General features: G+C 53.4%; 1 protein-coding gene across 1 annotated transcript in view; it reads right to left on the bottom strand.

Moving 5' to 3' along the window:
• Positions 1-667: 667 nt before the first annotated feature.
• Positions 668-14,889, bottom strand: part of LOC126645544 (helicase SRCAP-like) — a 50,815-nt gene continuing 36,593 nt past the window's right edge. The window contains 3 exon segments of the mRNA XM_050326073.1: positions 668-799; positions 7,209-7,395; positions 14,372-14,508. Of these exon segments, the coding sequence (XP_050182030.1) occupies positions 683-799; positions 7,209-7,395; positions 14,372-14,508 (441 nt within the window). The 3' untranslated portion in view covers positions 668-682.

Here is a 14,889-nt window from a genome sequence, read left to right as displayed (position 1 = left end):
CCCCCCCAGGTAACAGAGGGACAGGTGACCCTCCAGGGCCACCAGCTCCAACGGGGACAGGTCCACCTGCTGATGGAGCACACCTGGGGGTCACCTGAGCCATCCCCAGCTCAGAGTGACCTCAGAGCCACCAGGACCACCCAAACCCCCCCAGGTGAGAGCGGGACAGGTGACCCTCCAGGGCCACCAGCTCGAATGGGGACAGGTCCACCTGCTGATCATTGACACCTGGGAGTCACCTGGGGGTCACCTGAGCCATCAGAGCCACCCAAACACCCCCAGGTGTCCCCAAACCCCCCCAGGTGAGAGCAGGACAGGTGACCCTCCAGGGCCACCAGCTCCAACGGGGACAGGTCCACCTGCTGATGGAGCACACCTGGGGGTCACCTGGGGGTCACCTGAGTCATCAAACCACACCTGAGAGCCACCAGGACCACCCAAACCCCCCCAGGTGCCAGCGGGACAGGTGACCCTCCAGGGCCACCAGCTCCAACGGGGACAGGTCCACCTGCTGATTATTGACACCTGGGGGTCACCTGGGGGTCACCTGAGAGACACCTGAGCCACCAGGACCCCAAAAATGTCACCCAAACCCCCCCAGGTGAGAGCGGGACAGGTGACCCTCCAGGGCCACCAGCTCGAACGGGGACAGGTCCACCTGCTGATCATTGACACCTGAGAGTCACCTGAACCATCCCCAGGTGACACCTGAGCCACCAGAACCACCCAAACCCCCCAGGTGAGAGCGGGACAGGTGACCCTCCAGGGCCACCAGCTCCAACGGGGACAGGTCCACCTGCTGATTATTGACACCTGGGGGTCACCTGAGGGTCACCTGAGCCATCAAATCACAGCCCAGAGCCACCAGGACCACCCAAACCCCCCCAGGTGAGAGTGGGACAGGTGACCCTCCAGGGCCACCAGCTCCAACGGGGACAGGTCCACCTGCTGATTATTGACACCTGGGGGTCACCTGGGGGTCACCTGAGCCATCTGAACCACCAGGACCCCAAAAATGTCACCCAAACCCCCAGGTGCCAGCGGGACAGGTGACCCTCCAGGGCCACCAGCTCCAACGGGGACAGGTCCACCTGCTGATTATTGACACCTGGGGGTCACCTGGGGGTCACCTGAGAGACACCTGAGCCATCAAATCACAGGTCAGAGCCACCAGGAGCACCCAAACCCCCCCAGGTGCCAGCGGGACAGGTGACCCTCCAGGGCCACCAGCTCCAACGGGGACAGGTCCACCTGCTGATGGAGCACACCTGGGGGTCACCTGAGAGACCCCTGAGCCATCAAATCACAGCTCAGAGTGACCTCAGAGCCACCAGGACCACCTGAACCATCCCCAGGTGCCAGGGGGACAGGTGACCCTCCAGGGCCACCAGCTCCAACGGGGACAGGTCCACCTGCTGATGGAGCACACCTGGGGGTCACCTGAGCCATCTGAACCACCTGAATGACCCCCAGAACCACCCAAACCCCCCCAGGTGAGAGCGGACAGGTGACCCTCCAGGGCCACCAGCTCCAACGGGGACAGGTCCACCTGCTGATCAGCACACCTGGGGGTCACCTGAGCCATCAAATCACAGCTCAGAGTGACCTCAGAGCCACCAGGACCACCCAAACCCCCCCAGGTGCCAGCGGGACAGGTGACCCTCCAGGGCCACCAGCTCCAACGGGGACAGGTCCACCTGCTGATTATTGACACCTGGGGGTCACCTGAACCATCCCCAGGTGACACCTGAACCACCTGGACCCCAAAAATGTCACCAGGGCCACCCCCAGGTGACCCCAGGTGGCTCCAGAGCTCCTCAGGTGACACCAAACCACCTTGAAATGCCACCAAACCCCCTGAGATGTCACCAAACCCTCTTTTGATGCCACCAAACCCCTCCTTGATGCCACCAAACCTCATCAAAACCTCTCCAGATGTCACCAAACCCTCCCTGGATGCCACCAAACCTTCTTTAAATGCCACCAAACCCTCTCCAGGTGCCACCAAACCTTCTTTTAAGGTCACCAAACCATCTCCAGGTGCCACCAAACCATCTCCAGGTGCCACCAAACCATCTCCAGGTGCCACCAAACCCCCTTTTAATGCATCCAAACCCCCTTGAGATGTCACCAAACCACTCCAGGTGCCACCAAACCCCCTTGAGATGTCACCAAATTCCCCCAAACCCCCTCCAACCACCTCCAAACCCTCTCCAGATGCCACCAAACCCTCTTTTAATGCCGCCAAACCCCCTTGAGGTGCCACCAAAGCCCCTCAAACCCCCTCCAACCATCCCCAAACCCCCTCTAGATGCCACCAAACCTTCTTTAAATGCCACCAAATCCCCTTCTGATGCCACCAAACCCCTCCAACCACCCCTAATCCCCCTCTAGATGTCACCAAACCCTGTCCAGATGCCACCAAACTCTCTCCAGGTGCCACCAAACCCCCTCCAGATGCCACCAAACCATCTCCAATCAGCCCCAAACCCCCCTAAACTTCACCAAACCCTCTCCAGATGCCATCAAAGCATCTCTTGATGTCACCAAACTCTCTCTGGATGTCACCAGACCTTCTTTTAATGTCACCAAACCCCCTTGAAATGCCACCAAACCTTCTTTAAATGCTACCAAACCCTCTCCAGGTGCCACCAAACCCCCTCCAGATGCCACCAAGCCCCCAAATCCCCTCCAAGCCACCCCAAACCCTCTCTAGATGCCACCAAACCCCCTTTCAATGCCTCCAAACCCCCTTGAGATGCCACCAAAGCCCCCCAAACCCTCTCCATCCACCCCTAAATCTCCCCAAACCCCCTCAAAGCCCCCCAAACCTCCTCCAATCTCCCCCAAACCCTCTCTAGATGCCACCAAACCTTCTTTAAATGCCACCAAACCCTCTCCAGGTGCCACCAAAGCCCCTTGAGATGCCACCAAACCTTCTTTTAAGGTCACCAAACCCTCTCCAGATGCCACCAAAACCCCCAAACCCCCTCCAAGCACCCCCAAAGCCTCTCCAGGTGCCACCAAACCTTCTTTAAATGCCACCAAACCATCTCCAGATGCCACCAAAAGCCCCCAAACCCTCCTGAGGTGCCACCAAATGTTCTTTTAATGCCTCCAAACCCCCTTGAGATGCCACCAAACTCCCCCAAATCCCCCTCAAACTTCCCCAAACCCCCCCAAAAATCCCCAAATCCCCTGCCAAGCCTGCCCTGGAAGGGGTGAGGCTCCAGGACGAGGGCGGGGGCCTCGAGGCAGAGCCCGGGGGTGACCAGGGGGGACTGGACGGGCCCAAAACTTCACCAAACACCCCCCAAACCTCCCCAAACCCTCTCCAGGTGCCACCAAACCTTCTTTAAATGTCACCAAACCCTCTCCAGGTGCCACCAAACCCTCTCTAGATGCCACCAAACCTTCTTTAAAGGTCACCAAACCCTCTCCAGGTGCCACCAAACCCCCTCCAGGTGCCACCAAAACCTCTCCAGGTGCCCCCAAACCCCCTCCAGGTGCCACCAAAACCACTCCAGGTGCCACCAAACCCCCTCCAGGTGCCACCAAACCTTCTTTAAATGTCACCAAACCCTCTCCAGGTGCCACCAAAAGCCCCCAAACCCTCCTGAGGTGCCACCAAACGTTCTTTTAAGGTCATCAAACCATCTCCAAATGCCACCAAACCCCCTTGAGATGTCACCAAACCACTCCAGGTGCCACCAAACCCCCTTGAGCTGCCACCAAAACCCCCTCAAACCCCCTCCAACCACCCCCAAACCCTCTCCTGATGCCACCAAACCCCCCCAAACCTCCTCCAATCTCCCCCAAACCCTCTCTGGATGTCATCAAACCCTCTCCAGGTGCCACCAAACCTTCTTTAAATGTCACCAAACCCTCTCCAGGTGCCACCAAACCTTCTTTTAAGGTCACCAAACCCTCTCCAGATGTCACCAAACCCCCCCAAACCCTCTTTTGATGCCACCAAACCTTCTTTAAAGGTCACCAAACCCTCTCCAGATGTCACAAAACTCTCTCCAGGTGCCACCAAACCTTCTCTTGATGCCTCCAACCCCCACCAAACCCCCTTGAGATGGCACCAAACCTTCTTTAAAGGTCACCAAACCCCCTTGAGGTGCCACCAAACCACTCCAGGTGCCACCAAACCCCCTTGAGATGCCACCAAAACCCCTCAAACCCCCTTGAGGTGCCACCAAACTCCCTCCAGGTGCCACCAAACCCTCTTGAGATGCCACCAAACCTTCTTTTAAGGTCACCAAACCCCCTTGAGGTGCCACCAAACCCCCTTGAGATGCCACCAAAACCCCTCAAACCCCCTTGAGGTGCCACCAAACCTTCTTTTAAGGTCACCAAACCCCCTTGAGATACCACCAAACTCCCCCAAATCCCCTCCAACCACCCCCAAACCCTCTCCAGCTGCCACCAAACCTTCTTTAAATGCCACCAAACCCTCTCCAGATGCCACCAAAACCCCCAACCCCTCCTGAGGTGCCACCAAACGTTCTTTTAAGGTCATCAAACCATCTCCAAATGCCACCAAACCCCCTTGAGATGTCACCAAACCACTCCAGGTGCCACCAAACCCCCTTGAAGGCTGCACCAGGCCCCCAAGCCTCCAACCACCCCCAAGCCCCTCTAGATGCCACCAAGCCCCCTTTTAATGCCTCCAAACCCCCTTTTAATGCTTCCAAACCCCCTCGAGGTGCCGCCAAACCTTCTTTTAAGGTCACCAAACCTCCCTGAGATGCCACCAAACACCCCCAAACCCTCTCCAGATGCCCCCAAAGCCCCTTGAGATGCCACCAAACCCCCCCAAATCCCCCCAGGGCCCCTGCCCTGGAAGGGGTGAGGCTCCAGGACGAGGGCGGGGGCCTCGAGGCAGAGCCCGGGGGTGACCAGGGGGGACTGGACGGGCCCAAAACTTCACCAAACCCCCCAAACCTCCCCAAACCCTCTCTGGATGTCACCAAACCTTCTTTAAATGTCACCAAACCCTCTCCAGATGTCACAAAACCCTCTCCAGGTGCCACCAAACCCTCTCTTGATGCCTCCAACCCCCACCAAACCCCCTTTAGATGGCACCAAGCCTTCTTTAAATGCCACGAAACCCTCTCTAGGTGCCACCAAACCCCCTTGAGATGCCACCAAAACCCCCCAAAGCCCCTTGAGGTGCCACCAAACCACTCCAGGTGCCACCAAACCCTCTCTGGATGCCACCAAACCCCCCCAAACCCCCCTGAGGTGCCACCAAACCTTCTTTAAAGGTCACCAAACCCCCCTGAGGTGCCACCAAACCTTCTTTTAAGGTCACCAAACCATCTCCAGGTGCCACCAAACCCCTCCAACCACCCCTAAACCCCCTCTAGATGTCACCAAACCCCCTTGAGGTGCCACCAAACCTTCTTTAAATGCCACCAAACCCTCTCCAGGTGCCACCAAACCCTCTCCAATCAGCCCCAAACCCCCCTAAACTTCACCAAACCCTCTCCAGATGCCATCAAAGCATCTCTTGATGTCACCAAACTCTCTCTGGATGTCACCAGACCTTCTTTTAATGTCACCAAACCCCCTTGAAATGCCACCAAACCTTCTTTAAATGCTACCAAACCCTCTCCAGGTGCCACCAAACCCCCTCCAGATGCCACCAAACCCCCCCAAATCCCCTCCAACCACCCCCAAACCCTCTCTAGATGCCACCAAACCCCCTTTCAATGCCTCCAAACCCCCTTGAGATGCCACCAAAGCCCCCCAAACCCTCTCCATCCACCCCTAAATCTCCCCAAACCCCCTCAAAGCCCCCCAAACCTCCTCCAATCTCCCCCAAACCCTCTCTAGATGCCACCAAACCCTCTCCAGGTGCCACCAAACCTCCTTTTCATGCCACCAAACCCTCTTTAAAGGTCAGCAAACCCTCTCCAGGTGCCACCAAACCCCCCCAAACCCCCTCGAGGTGCCACCAAACCTTCTTTTAAGGTCACCAAACCCCCTTTTGATGCCACCAAACTCCTCCAACCACCCCCAAACTCCCTTGAGATGCCACCAAACCCTCTTTTAAAGTCACCAAATCATCTCCACATGCCACCAAATCCCCTTGAGATGCCACCAAAACCCCACCAAACCCCCTCCAACCACCCCCAAACCCTCTCCAGGTGCCACCAAACCCCCCTGAGATGCCACCAAACCCCCTTGAGATGCCACCAAACCCCCTCAAACCCCCTCCAACCACCCCCAAACCCCTTCTAGATGCCTCCAAACCCCTTTATGCCACCAAGCCCCCTTTAATGCTTCCAGCCCCTCGAGTGCCACCAAACCTTCTTTTAAGGTCACCAAACCTCCCTGAGATGCCACCAAACACCCCCAAACCCTCTCCAGATGCCCCCAAAGCCCCTTGAGATGCCACCAAACCCCCAAATCTCCCAGCCCCTCACCTGGAAGGGGTGAGGCTCCAGGGCGAGGGCGGGGGCCTCGAGGCAGAGCCCGGGGGTGACCAGGGGGGACTGGACGGGCCCAAAACTTCACCAACCACCCCCCAAACCTCCCCAAACCCTCTCCAGGTGCCACCAAACCCTCTTTAAATGTCACCAAACCTTCTTTAAATGTCACCAAACCTTCTTTAAATGTCACCAAACCACCTCCAGATGCCACCAAACCCCCTTGAGATGCCACCAAACCTTCTTTAAAGGTCACCAAACCCCCTTGAGCTGCCACCAAACCCCCTCAAACCCCCTCCAACCCCACCCAAACCCTCTCCAGGTGCCACCAAACCCCCTTTTGATGTCACCAAACCCCTCCAACCACCCCTAAACCCCCTCTAGATGTCACCAAACCCTTTCCAGGTGCCACCAAACCTTCTTTAAATGTCATCAAACCCCCTCCAGTTGCCACCAAATCCCCTTGAGATGCCACCAAACCCTCTCCAGGTGCCACCAAATCACCTCCAGGTGCCACCAAAACCACTCCAGGTGCCACCAAACCCTCTCAAACCACCCCTAAACCCTCTCTAGATGTCACCAAACCCTCTCTGGACGTCACCAAAGCATCTCTGGGTGTCACCAAACCCTCTCCAGGTGCCACCAAACCTTCTTTTAATGCCTCCAAACCCTCTTGAGATGCCACCAAAGACCCCCAGACCCTCTCCAATCAGCCCCAAACCCCCTCAAACCCCCCCAAACCCCCCCAAATCCCGTGCCAGGCCTGACCTGGAAGGGGTGAGGCTCCAGGGCTCGCAGGACGAGGGCGGGGGCCTCGAGGCAGAGCCCGGGGGTGACCAGGGGGGACTGGACGGGCCGGGGCTCGAACAGGTCGGGGTGGTTGCAGACCTTGCGGAGCTGCATCAGCACGTTCAGCACGCTCAGGAAGTGACCACTGGCTAAAGTGGCCTTGGTGCTGGAAAAAAAGGGATTTAGGGGGGTTTGAGAGAGATTTGGGGGGCTTGGAGAAAATTTACAGGGATTTGAGGGGGTTTGAGGGGGATTTGGGGGGTGTTGTAGCAAATTTGGGGGGATTTGGATGGGGTTTGAGGAGGATTTGGGGGGATTAATTAGGGGTTAATTAGTTAATTGGGGATTTGAAAGGGGTTTGAGGGGATTTGGGGGGTTGAGAGGGATTTGGGGGGTTTGAGGGGATTTGGGGGTTTGGTGATGCAGCTGCATCAGCACGTTCAGCACGCTCAGGAAGTGACCACTGGCTAAAGTGGCTTTGGTGCTGCAGGAAAGGGATTTGGGGGAGTTTGAGGGGGATTTGGGGGGGTTTGAGGGGATTTGGGGGAGTTTGAGGAGGATTTGGGGGGGTTTGAGAGGGATTTGGGGGGTTTGAGGGGATTTGGGGGGTTTGAGGGGATTTGGGGAGATTTTGGGTGTCCCAGGTGGGGTTTTGGGGTCTCAGGTGAGTCCCAGGTGACCCAGGTGAGACCAGGGAGGGGTTTGAGGGGGATTTGGGGGGTTTGGGGGCATTTGAAGGGATTTGGGGGATTAATTAGGGGTTAATTAGTTAATTGGGGATTTGAGGGGATTTGAGGGGATTTGGGGGTTTAGTGATGCAGCTGCATCAGCACGTTCAGCACGCTCAGGGAAGTGACCACTGGCTAAAGTGGCCTTGGTGCTGGAAAAAAGGGATTTGGGGGAGTTTGAGGGGGATTTGGGGGCTTGGAGAAAATTTACAGGGATTTGAGGGGGATTTGGGGGGTTTGAGGGGGTTTGGGGGGTTTGAGGGGATTTGGGGGGTTTGAGGGGGATTTGGGGGTCCTGAGAAGAACTTGGGGGCTTGAGAAAATTTACAGGGATTTGAGAGAGATTTGGGGGGATTTGGGGGGTTTGAGGGGATTTGGGGGGTTTGAGGGGATTTGGGGGTTTCAGGGGATTTGGGGGGATTTGGGGGGATTTGAGGGGATTAATTAGGGGTTAATTAGTTAATTTGGGAATTTGAGGGGGTTTGAGGGGGATTTGGGGGGTTTGGTGATGCAGCTGCATCAGCACGTTCAGCACGCTCAGGAAGTGACCACTGGCCAGGGTGGCCTTGGTGCTGGAAAAAAAGGATTTTGGGGGGTTTGAGGGGATTTGGGGGGGTTTGAGGGATTTGGGGGTTTGAGGGATTTGGGGGGGTTTGAGGGGATTTGGGGGGTTTGAGGGGGATTTGGAGGAATTGAGGGGATTTGGGGGGTTGAGGGGATTTGGGGGGTTGAGGGGATTTGGGGGTTTGAGGCAGATTTGAGGGGATTTGGGGGGTTTGGGGGGTTTGAGGGGATTTGGGGGGTTTGAGGGGGATTTGGGGGGTTTGAGAGGATTTGGGGGTCCTGAGAAGAACTTGGGGGCTTGGAGAAAATTTACAGGGATTTGAGAGAGATTTGGGGGATTTGGGGGGTTTGAGGGGATTTGGAAGGGTTTGAGGGGGATTTGGGGGGTTTGAGGGGATTTGGGGAATTTGGGTGTCCCAGGTGGGGCTTTGGGGGTCTCAGGTGAGTCCCAGGTGACCCAGGTGAGACCAGGGAGGGGTTTGAGGGGATTTGAGGGGGATTTGGGGGTTTGAGGAGGATTTGGGGGATTTGGGGGGATTTGGGAGGGTTTAGGGGATTTGAGGATTTGGGGGTTTGGGGGGTTTGAGGGATTTGGGGGGGTTTGAGGGGATTTGGGGGTTTGGGGGATTTGGGGGTTTGAGGGGATTTCATTGGAATTTTAGGGTCTTTTTTGGTCTCCCCGATATTTTTTGGGTTCCTGGGTATTTTTGGGGTGCCCCCTGACCTGGCCTGGCCCATGAAGTCGTCGTAGAGGACGATTTTGGGGTGATTTGGGTGCATTTTGGGGCAACTTCGCTGCGTTTTGAGCAAATTTGAGCTAAAATTGTGCAAAATTTGGGGGATTTTTGGGGGAATTTCAGGAATTTTGGGGGGATTTGGGGGTTTTTTGGTCTCCCAAATTTTTTGGGGGTCCCCCTGACCTGGCCTGGTCCATGAAGTCGTCGTAGAGGGGAATTTTGGGTCATTTGGGTGCATTTTGGGGTAACTTGGCTGCGTTTTGAGCAAATTTGAGCTAAAATTGTGGGAATTTGGGGGATTTTTGGGGGGATTTTGGGGTTTTTTGGTCTCCCAAATTTTTTTGGGGTGCCCCCTGATCTGACCTGGCCCATGAAGTCGTCGTAGAGGGGGATTTTGGGGTGATTTGGGTGCATTTTGGGTCGATTTAGGGGCAACTTGGCTGCGTTTTGAGTAGATTTGGACTCCAAATGAGTAAAATTTTGGGGATTTTTGGGGGAATTTCAGGAATTTTGGGGGGATTTTTGGGTTTTTTTGGTCCCAGGATATTTTTGGGAATCCAGGATGTTCTGGGGTGAATCCTGTGGGATTTTGGGGGGAATCCAGAGGGATTTGGGGTGAATTCAATGCGATTTTGGGGCAACTCGGCTGCGTTTTGAGCAAATTTGGACTCCAAATGAGTAAAATTTGGGGGATTTTTGGGGGAATTTCGGGGTTTTTTGGTCTCCCAAATTTTTTGGGGGTCCCCCTGACCTGGCCTGGCCCATGAAGTCGTCGTAGAGGGGGATTTTGGGGTGATTTGGGTGCATTTTGGGGCGATTTAGGGGCAACTTGGCTGCGTTTTGAGCAGATTGGGACTCCAAATGAGCAAAATTTGGGGGATTTTTGGGGGAATTTCGGGGTTTTTTGGGTTCCAGGATATTTTTGGGATCCCAGGATGTTCTGGGGTGAATCCTGTGGGATTTTGGGGTGAATCCAGAGGGATTTGGGTGCATTTTGGGTCGATTTTGGGGCAACTTGGCTGCGTTTTGAGCAGATTTTGACCCTAGATGAGTAAAATTTGGGGGATTTTTGGGTGGATTTCGGGGTTTTTTGGGTTCCTGGGTATTTTTGGGGGTCCCCCTGACCTGGCCTGGCCCATGAAGTCATCGTAGAGGGGGATTTTGGGGTGATTTGGCTGCATTTTGGGTCGATTTAGGGGCAACTTGGCTGCGTTTTGAGCAGATTTGGACTCCAAATGAGTAAAATTTGGGGGATTTTTGTGGGAATTTTGGGGTTTTTTGGTCTCCAGGATATTTTTGGGGGTCCCCCTGACCTGACCTGGCCCATGAAGTCGTCCTAGAGGAAGATTTTGGGGTGATTTGGGTGCATTTTGGGTCGATTTAGGGGCAACTTGGCTGTGTTTTGAGCAGATTTGGACTCCAAATGAGTAAAATTTGGGGGATTTTTGGGGGGATTTGGGGGCTTTTTGGTCTCCCAAATTTTTTGGGGGTCCCTCCTGACCTGGCCTGGCCCATGAAGTCATCGTAGAGGGGGATTTTGGGGTGATTTGGGTGCATTTTGGGGCTCTTTTGGAACATTTTGAGCCCATTTGACCTAAAATCCCACAAAATTTGGGGGATTTTTGGGGGAATTTCGGGTCTTTTTGTTCTCCCCAAAATTTTTGGGAATCCAGGATGTCCTGGGGTGAATCCTGTGGGATTTTGGGGTGAATTCTGTATCACTTTGGGGTGATTTCACTGGGATTTTGGGACGATTTTGGCACATTTTGAGCCGATTTGGACTCCAAATGAGTAAAATTGGGGGATTTTAGTGGGAATTTCAGGAATTTTGGGGGGATTTGGGGGTTTTTGGGTTCCTGGGTATTTTTGGGGGTGCCCCCTGACCTGGCCTGGCCCATGAAGTCGTCGTAGAGGGGGATTTTGGGGTGATTTGGGTGCATTTTGGGGCTCTTTCGGCACATTTTGAACCCATTTGACCTAAAATCCCACAAAATTTGGGGGATTTTTGGGGGAATTTGGGGATTTTTTGGATTCCAGGATATTTTTGGGAATCCAGGATGTTCTGGGGTGAATCCTGTGGGATTTTGGGGTGAACCCAGAGGGATTTGGGGGTGATTTCAATGCGATTTTGGGGCAACTTGGCTGCGTTTTGAGCAGATTTGGACTCCAAACGAGTAAAATTTTGGGGATTTTTGGGGGAATTTCGGGGTTTTTTGGGTTCCTGGGTATTTTTGGGGGTCCCCCTGACCTGGCCTGGCCCGTGAAGTCGTCGTACAGGGGGATTTTGGGGTGATTTGGGTGCATTCTGGGTCGATTTAGGGGTAACTTGGCTGCGTTTTGAGCAGATTTGGACTCCAAATGAGCAAAATTTGGGGGATTTTTGGGGGAATTTCAGGAATTTTGGGGGGATTTTTGGGTTTTTTTGGGTCCCAGAATATTTTTGGGAATCCAGGATGTTCTGGGGTGAATCCTGGGCAATTTTGGGGTGAATTCTGTATCACTTTGGGGTGATTTCACTGGGATTTTGGGGCGATTTTGGTACATTTTGAGCCCATTTGGACTCCAAATGAGTAAAATTGGGCGGATTTTTGGGGGAATTTCAGGAATTTTGGAGGAATTTTGGGTTTTTTTGGGTTCCAGGATATTTTTGAGGTGCCCCCTGACCTGGCTTGGCCCATGAAGTCATCGTAGAGGGCGATTTTGGGGCCATTTGGGTGCATTTTGGGTCGATTTAGGGGCAACTCCGCTGCGGTTTGAGCAGATTTTGACTCCAAATGAGTAAAATTTGGGGGATTTTTGTGGGAATTTCAGGAATTTTGGGGGGATTTGGGGGTCTTTTGGGTTCCTGGGTATTTTTGGGGTGCCCCCTGACCTGGCCTGGCCCATGAAGTCGTCATAGAGGGGGATTTTGAGGTGATTTGGGTGCATTTTGGGGTTCTTTTGGCGCATTTTGAGCAGATTTGACCTAAAATCCCGCAAAATTTGAGGGATTTTTGGGGGGATTTTGGGGTTTTTTTGGTCCCAGGATATTTTTGGGAATCCAGGATGATCTGGGGTGAATCCTGTGGGATTTTGGGGTGAACCCAGAGGGATTTGGGGGTGATTTCAACGCGATTTTGGGGCAACTTGGCTGCGTTTTGAGCGGATTTGGACTCCAAATGAGTAAAATTTGGGGGATTTTTGGGGGAATTTCGAGGTTTTTTGGGTTCCTGGGTATTTCTGGGGTGCCCCCTGACCTGGCCTGGTCCATGAAGTCGTCGTAGAGGGGGATTTTGGGGTGATTTGGGTGCATTTTGGGTCGATTTAGGGGCAACTTGGCTGCGTTTTGAGCAGATTTGGACTCCAAATGAGTAAAATTTGGAGGATTTTTGTGGGAATTTCAGGAATTTTGGGGGGATTTTTGGGTTTTTTTGGGTTCCAGGATATTTTTGGGAATCCAGGATGTTCTGGGGTGAATCCTGTGGGATTTTGGGGTGAATCCAGAGGGATTTGGGTGCATTTTGGGTCGATTTTGGGGCAATTTGGCTGCGTTTCGAGCAAATTTGAGCTAAAATTGTGCAAAATTTGGGTTTTTTTTGTGGGAATTTTGGAGTTTTTTGGTTCCTGGGTATTTTTGGGGTGCCCCCTGACCTGGCCTGGCCCATGAAGTCATCGTAGAGGGGGATTTTTGGGTGATTTGGGTGCATTTTGGGGCTCTTTTGGCACACTTTGAGCCAATTTGACCTAAAATCCCACCAAATTTGGGGGATTTTTGGGGGAATTTCGGGTTTTTTTGGTCTCCCCAACATTTTTGGGAATCCAGGATGTTCTGGGGTGAATCCTGGGCAATTTTGGGGTGAATTCTGTATCACTTTGGGGTGATTTCACTGGGATTTTGGGGCGATTTTGGCACATTTTGAGCCAATTTTTGTGGGAATTTCAGGAATTTTGGGGGGATTTGGGGGTTTTTTGGGTTCCTGGGTATTTTTGGGGGTCCCCCTGACCTGACCTGGCCCATGAAGTCGTCGTAGAGGGGGATTTTGGGGTGATTTGGGTGCATTTTGAGCTACATTTAGGGGCAACTTGGCTACGTTTTGAGCAGATTTGGACTCCAAATGAGTAAAATTTTGGGGATTTTTGTGGGAATTTCAGGAATTTTGGGGGGATTTTTGGTTTTTTTTGGGTTCCAGAATATTTTTGGGAATCCAGGATGTTCTGGGGTGAATCCTGGGCAATTTTGGGGTGAATTCTGTATCACTTTGGGGTGATTTCACTGGGATTTTGGGGCGATTTTGGCACATTTTGAGCGGATTTTGACCCCAAACAAGTAAAATTTGGGGGATTTTTGTGGGAATTTCAGGAATTTTGGGGGGATTTGGGGTTTTTTGGGTTCCTGGGTATTTTTGGGGTCCCCCTGACCTGACCTGGCCCATGAAGTCGTCGTAGAGGGGGATTTTGGGGTGATTTGGGGGCATTTTGGGGCTCTTTCGGCACATTTTGAGCCCATTTGACCTAAAATCCCACAAAATTTGGGGGATTTTTGGGGGAATTTTGGGTGTTTTTTGGTCTCCCAAATTTTTTGGAGTGCCCCCTGACCTGGCCTGGCCCATGAAGTCGTCGTAGAGGGGGATTTTGGGGTGAATTCAGTGACATTTTGGGAGGATTCCAGGTGGATTTAGTGCAATTTTGTCCCCAAATGAGTAAAATTTGGGGGATTTTTGGGGATTTTGGGTTTTTTGGTATCCAGGATATTTTTGGGTGTCCCCCTGACCTGGCCTGGCCCATGAAGTCGTCGTAGAGGGGGATTTTGGGGTGATTTGGGTGCATTCTAGGGCTCTTTTGGCACATTTTGAGCAGATTTGACCTAAAATCCCACAAACTTTGGGGGATTTTTGGGGGAATTTCAGGGTTTTTGGGTTCCTGGGTATTTTTGGGAATCCAGGATGTTCTGGGGTGAATCCTGTGGGATTTTAGGGTGAACCCAGAGGGATTTGGGGGTGATTTCACTGCGATTTTGGGGCAACTTGGCTGCGTTTTGAGCAGATTTTTACCCCAAACGAGTAAAATTTGGAGGATTTTTGGGTGGATTTCGGGGTTTTTTGGTCTCCAGGATATTTTTGGGGTGCCCCCTGACCTGGCCTGGCCCATGAAGTCGTCGTAGAGGAACCTCTGGCGCTTGGAGAGGCGGCACCTGAGGACGTGCTCGTATTTTTTGGGCATTTGCTTCTCCACGTCCACCTTGAGGCGACGGAGCAGGAACGGGCGGAGCACCTGGAAATGGGACAGGTGAGGGGGGATGGGGGGCACCAGGTGAGTCCCCAACCCCCCCAGGTGTGCCCAGGTGTGTGTAAATGATTCCAGGTGTGTGTAAATGATTCCAGGTGTGTGTAAATGATTCCAGGTGTGTGTAAATGATCCCAGGTGTGTGTAAATGCCCCCAGGTGTGTGTAAATGATCCCAGGTGTGTGTAAATGATCCCAGGTGTGTGTAAATGAGTCCAGGTGTGTGTAAATGATCCCAGGTGTGTGTAAATGATCCCAGGTGTGTGTCAATGCCCCCAGGTGTGTCCCAGGTGCCCCACCTTGTGCAGCCTCTTGACCAGGCCGTCGTTGTACTCCTGGCTGCCCTCGATCCACCATCCCCAGGTGTGTG

Source organism: Myiozetetes cayanensis, unplaced genomic scaffold (assembly GCF_022539395.1).
Source record: "Myiozetetes cayanensis isolate MyiCay16 unplaced genomic scaffold, myiCay2020 scf305, whole genome shotgun sequence".
NCBI classification, from domain to species: Eukaryota; Metazoa; Chordata; class Aves; order Passeriformes; family Tyrannidae; genus Myiozetetes; species Myiozetetes cayanensis.
This window is presented reverse-complemented; position numbering and strand designations above follow the sequence as displayed.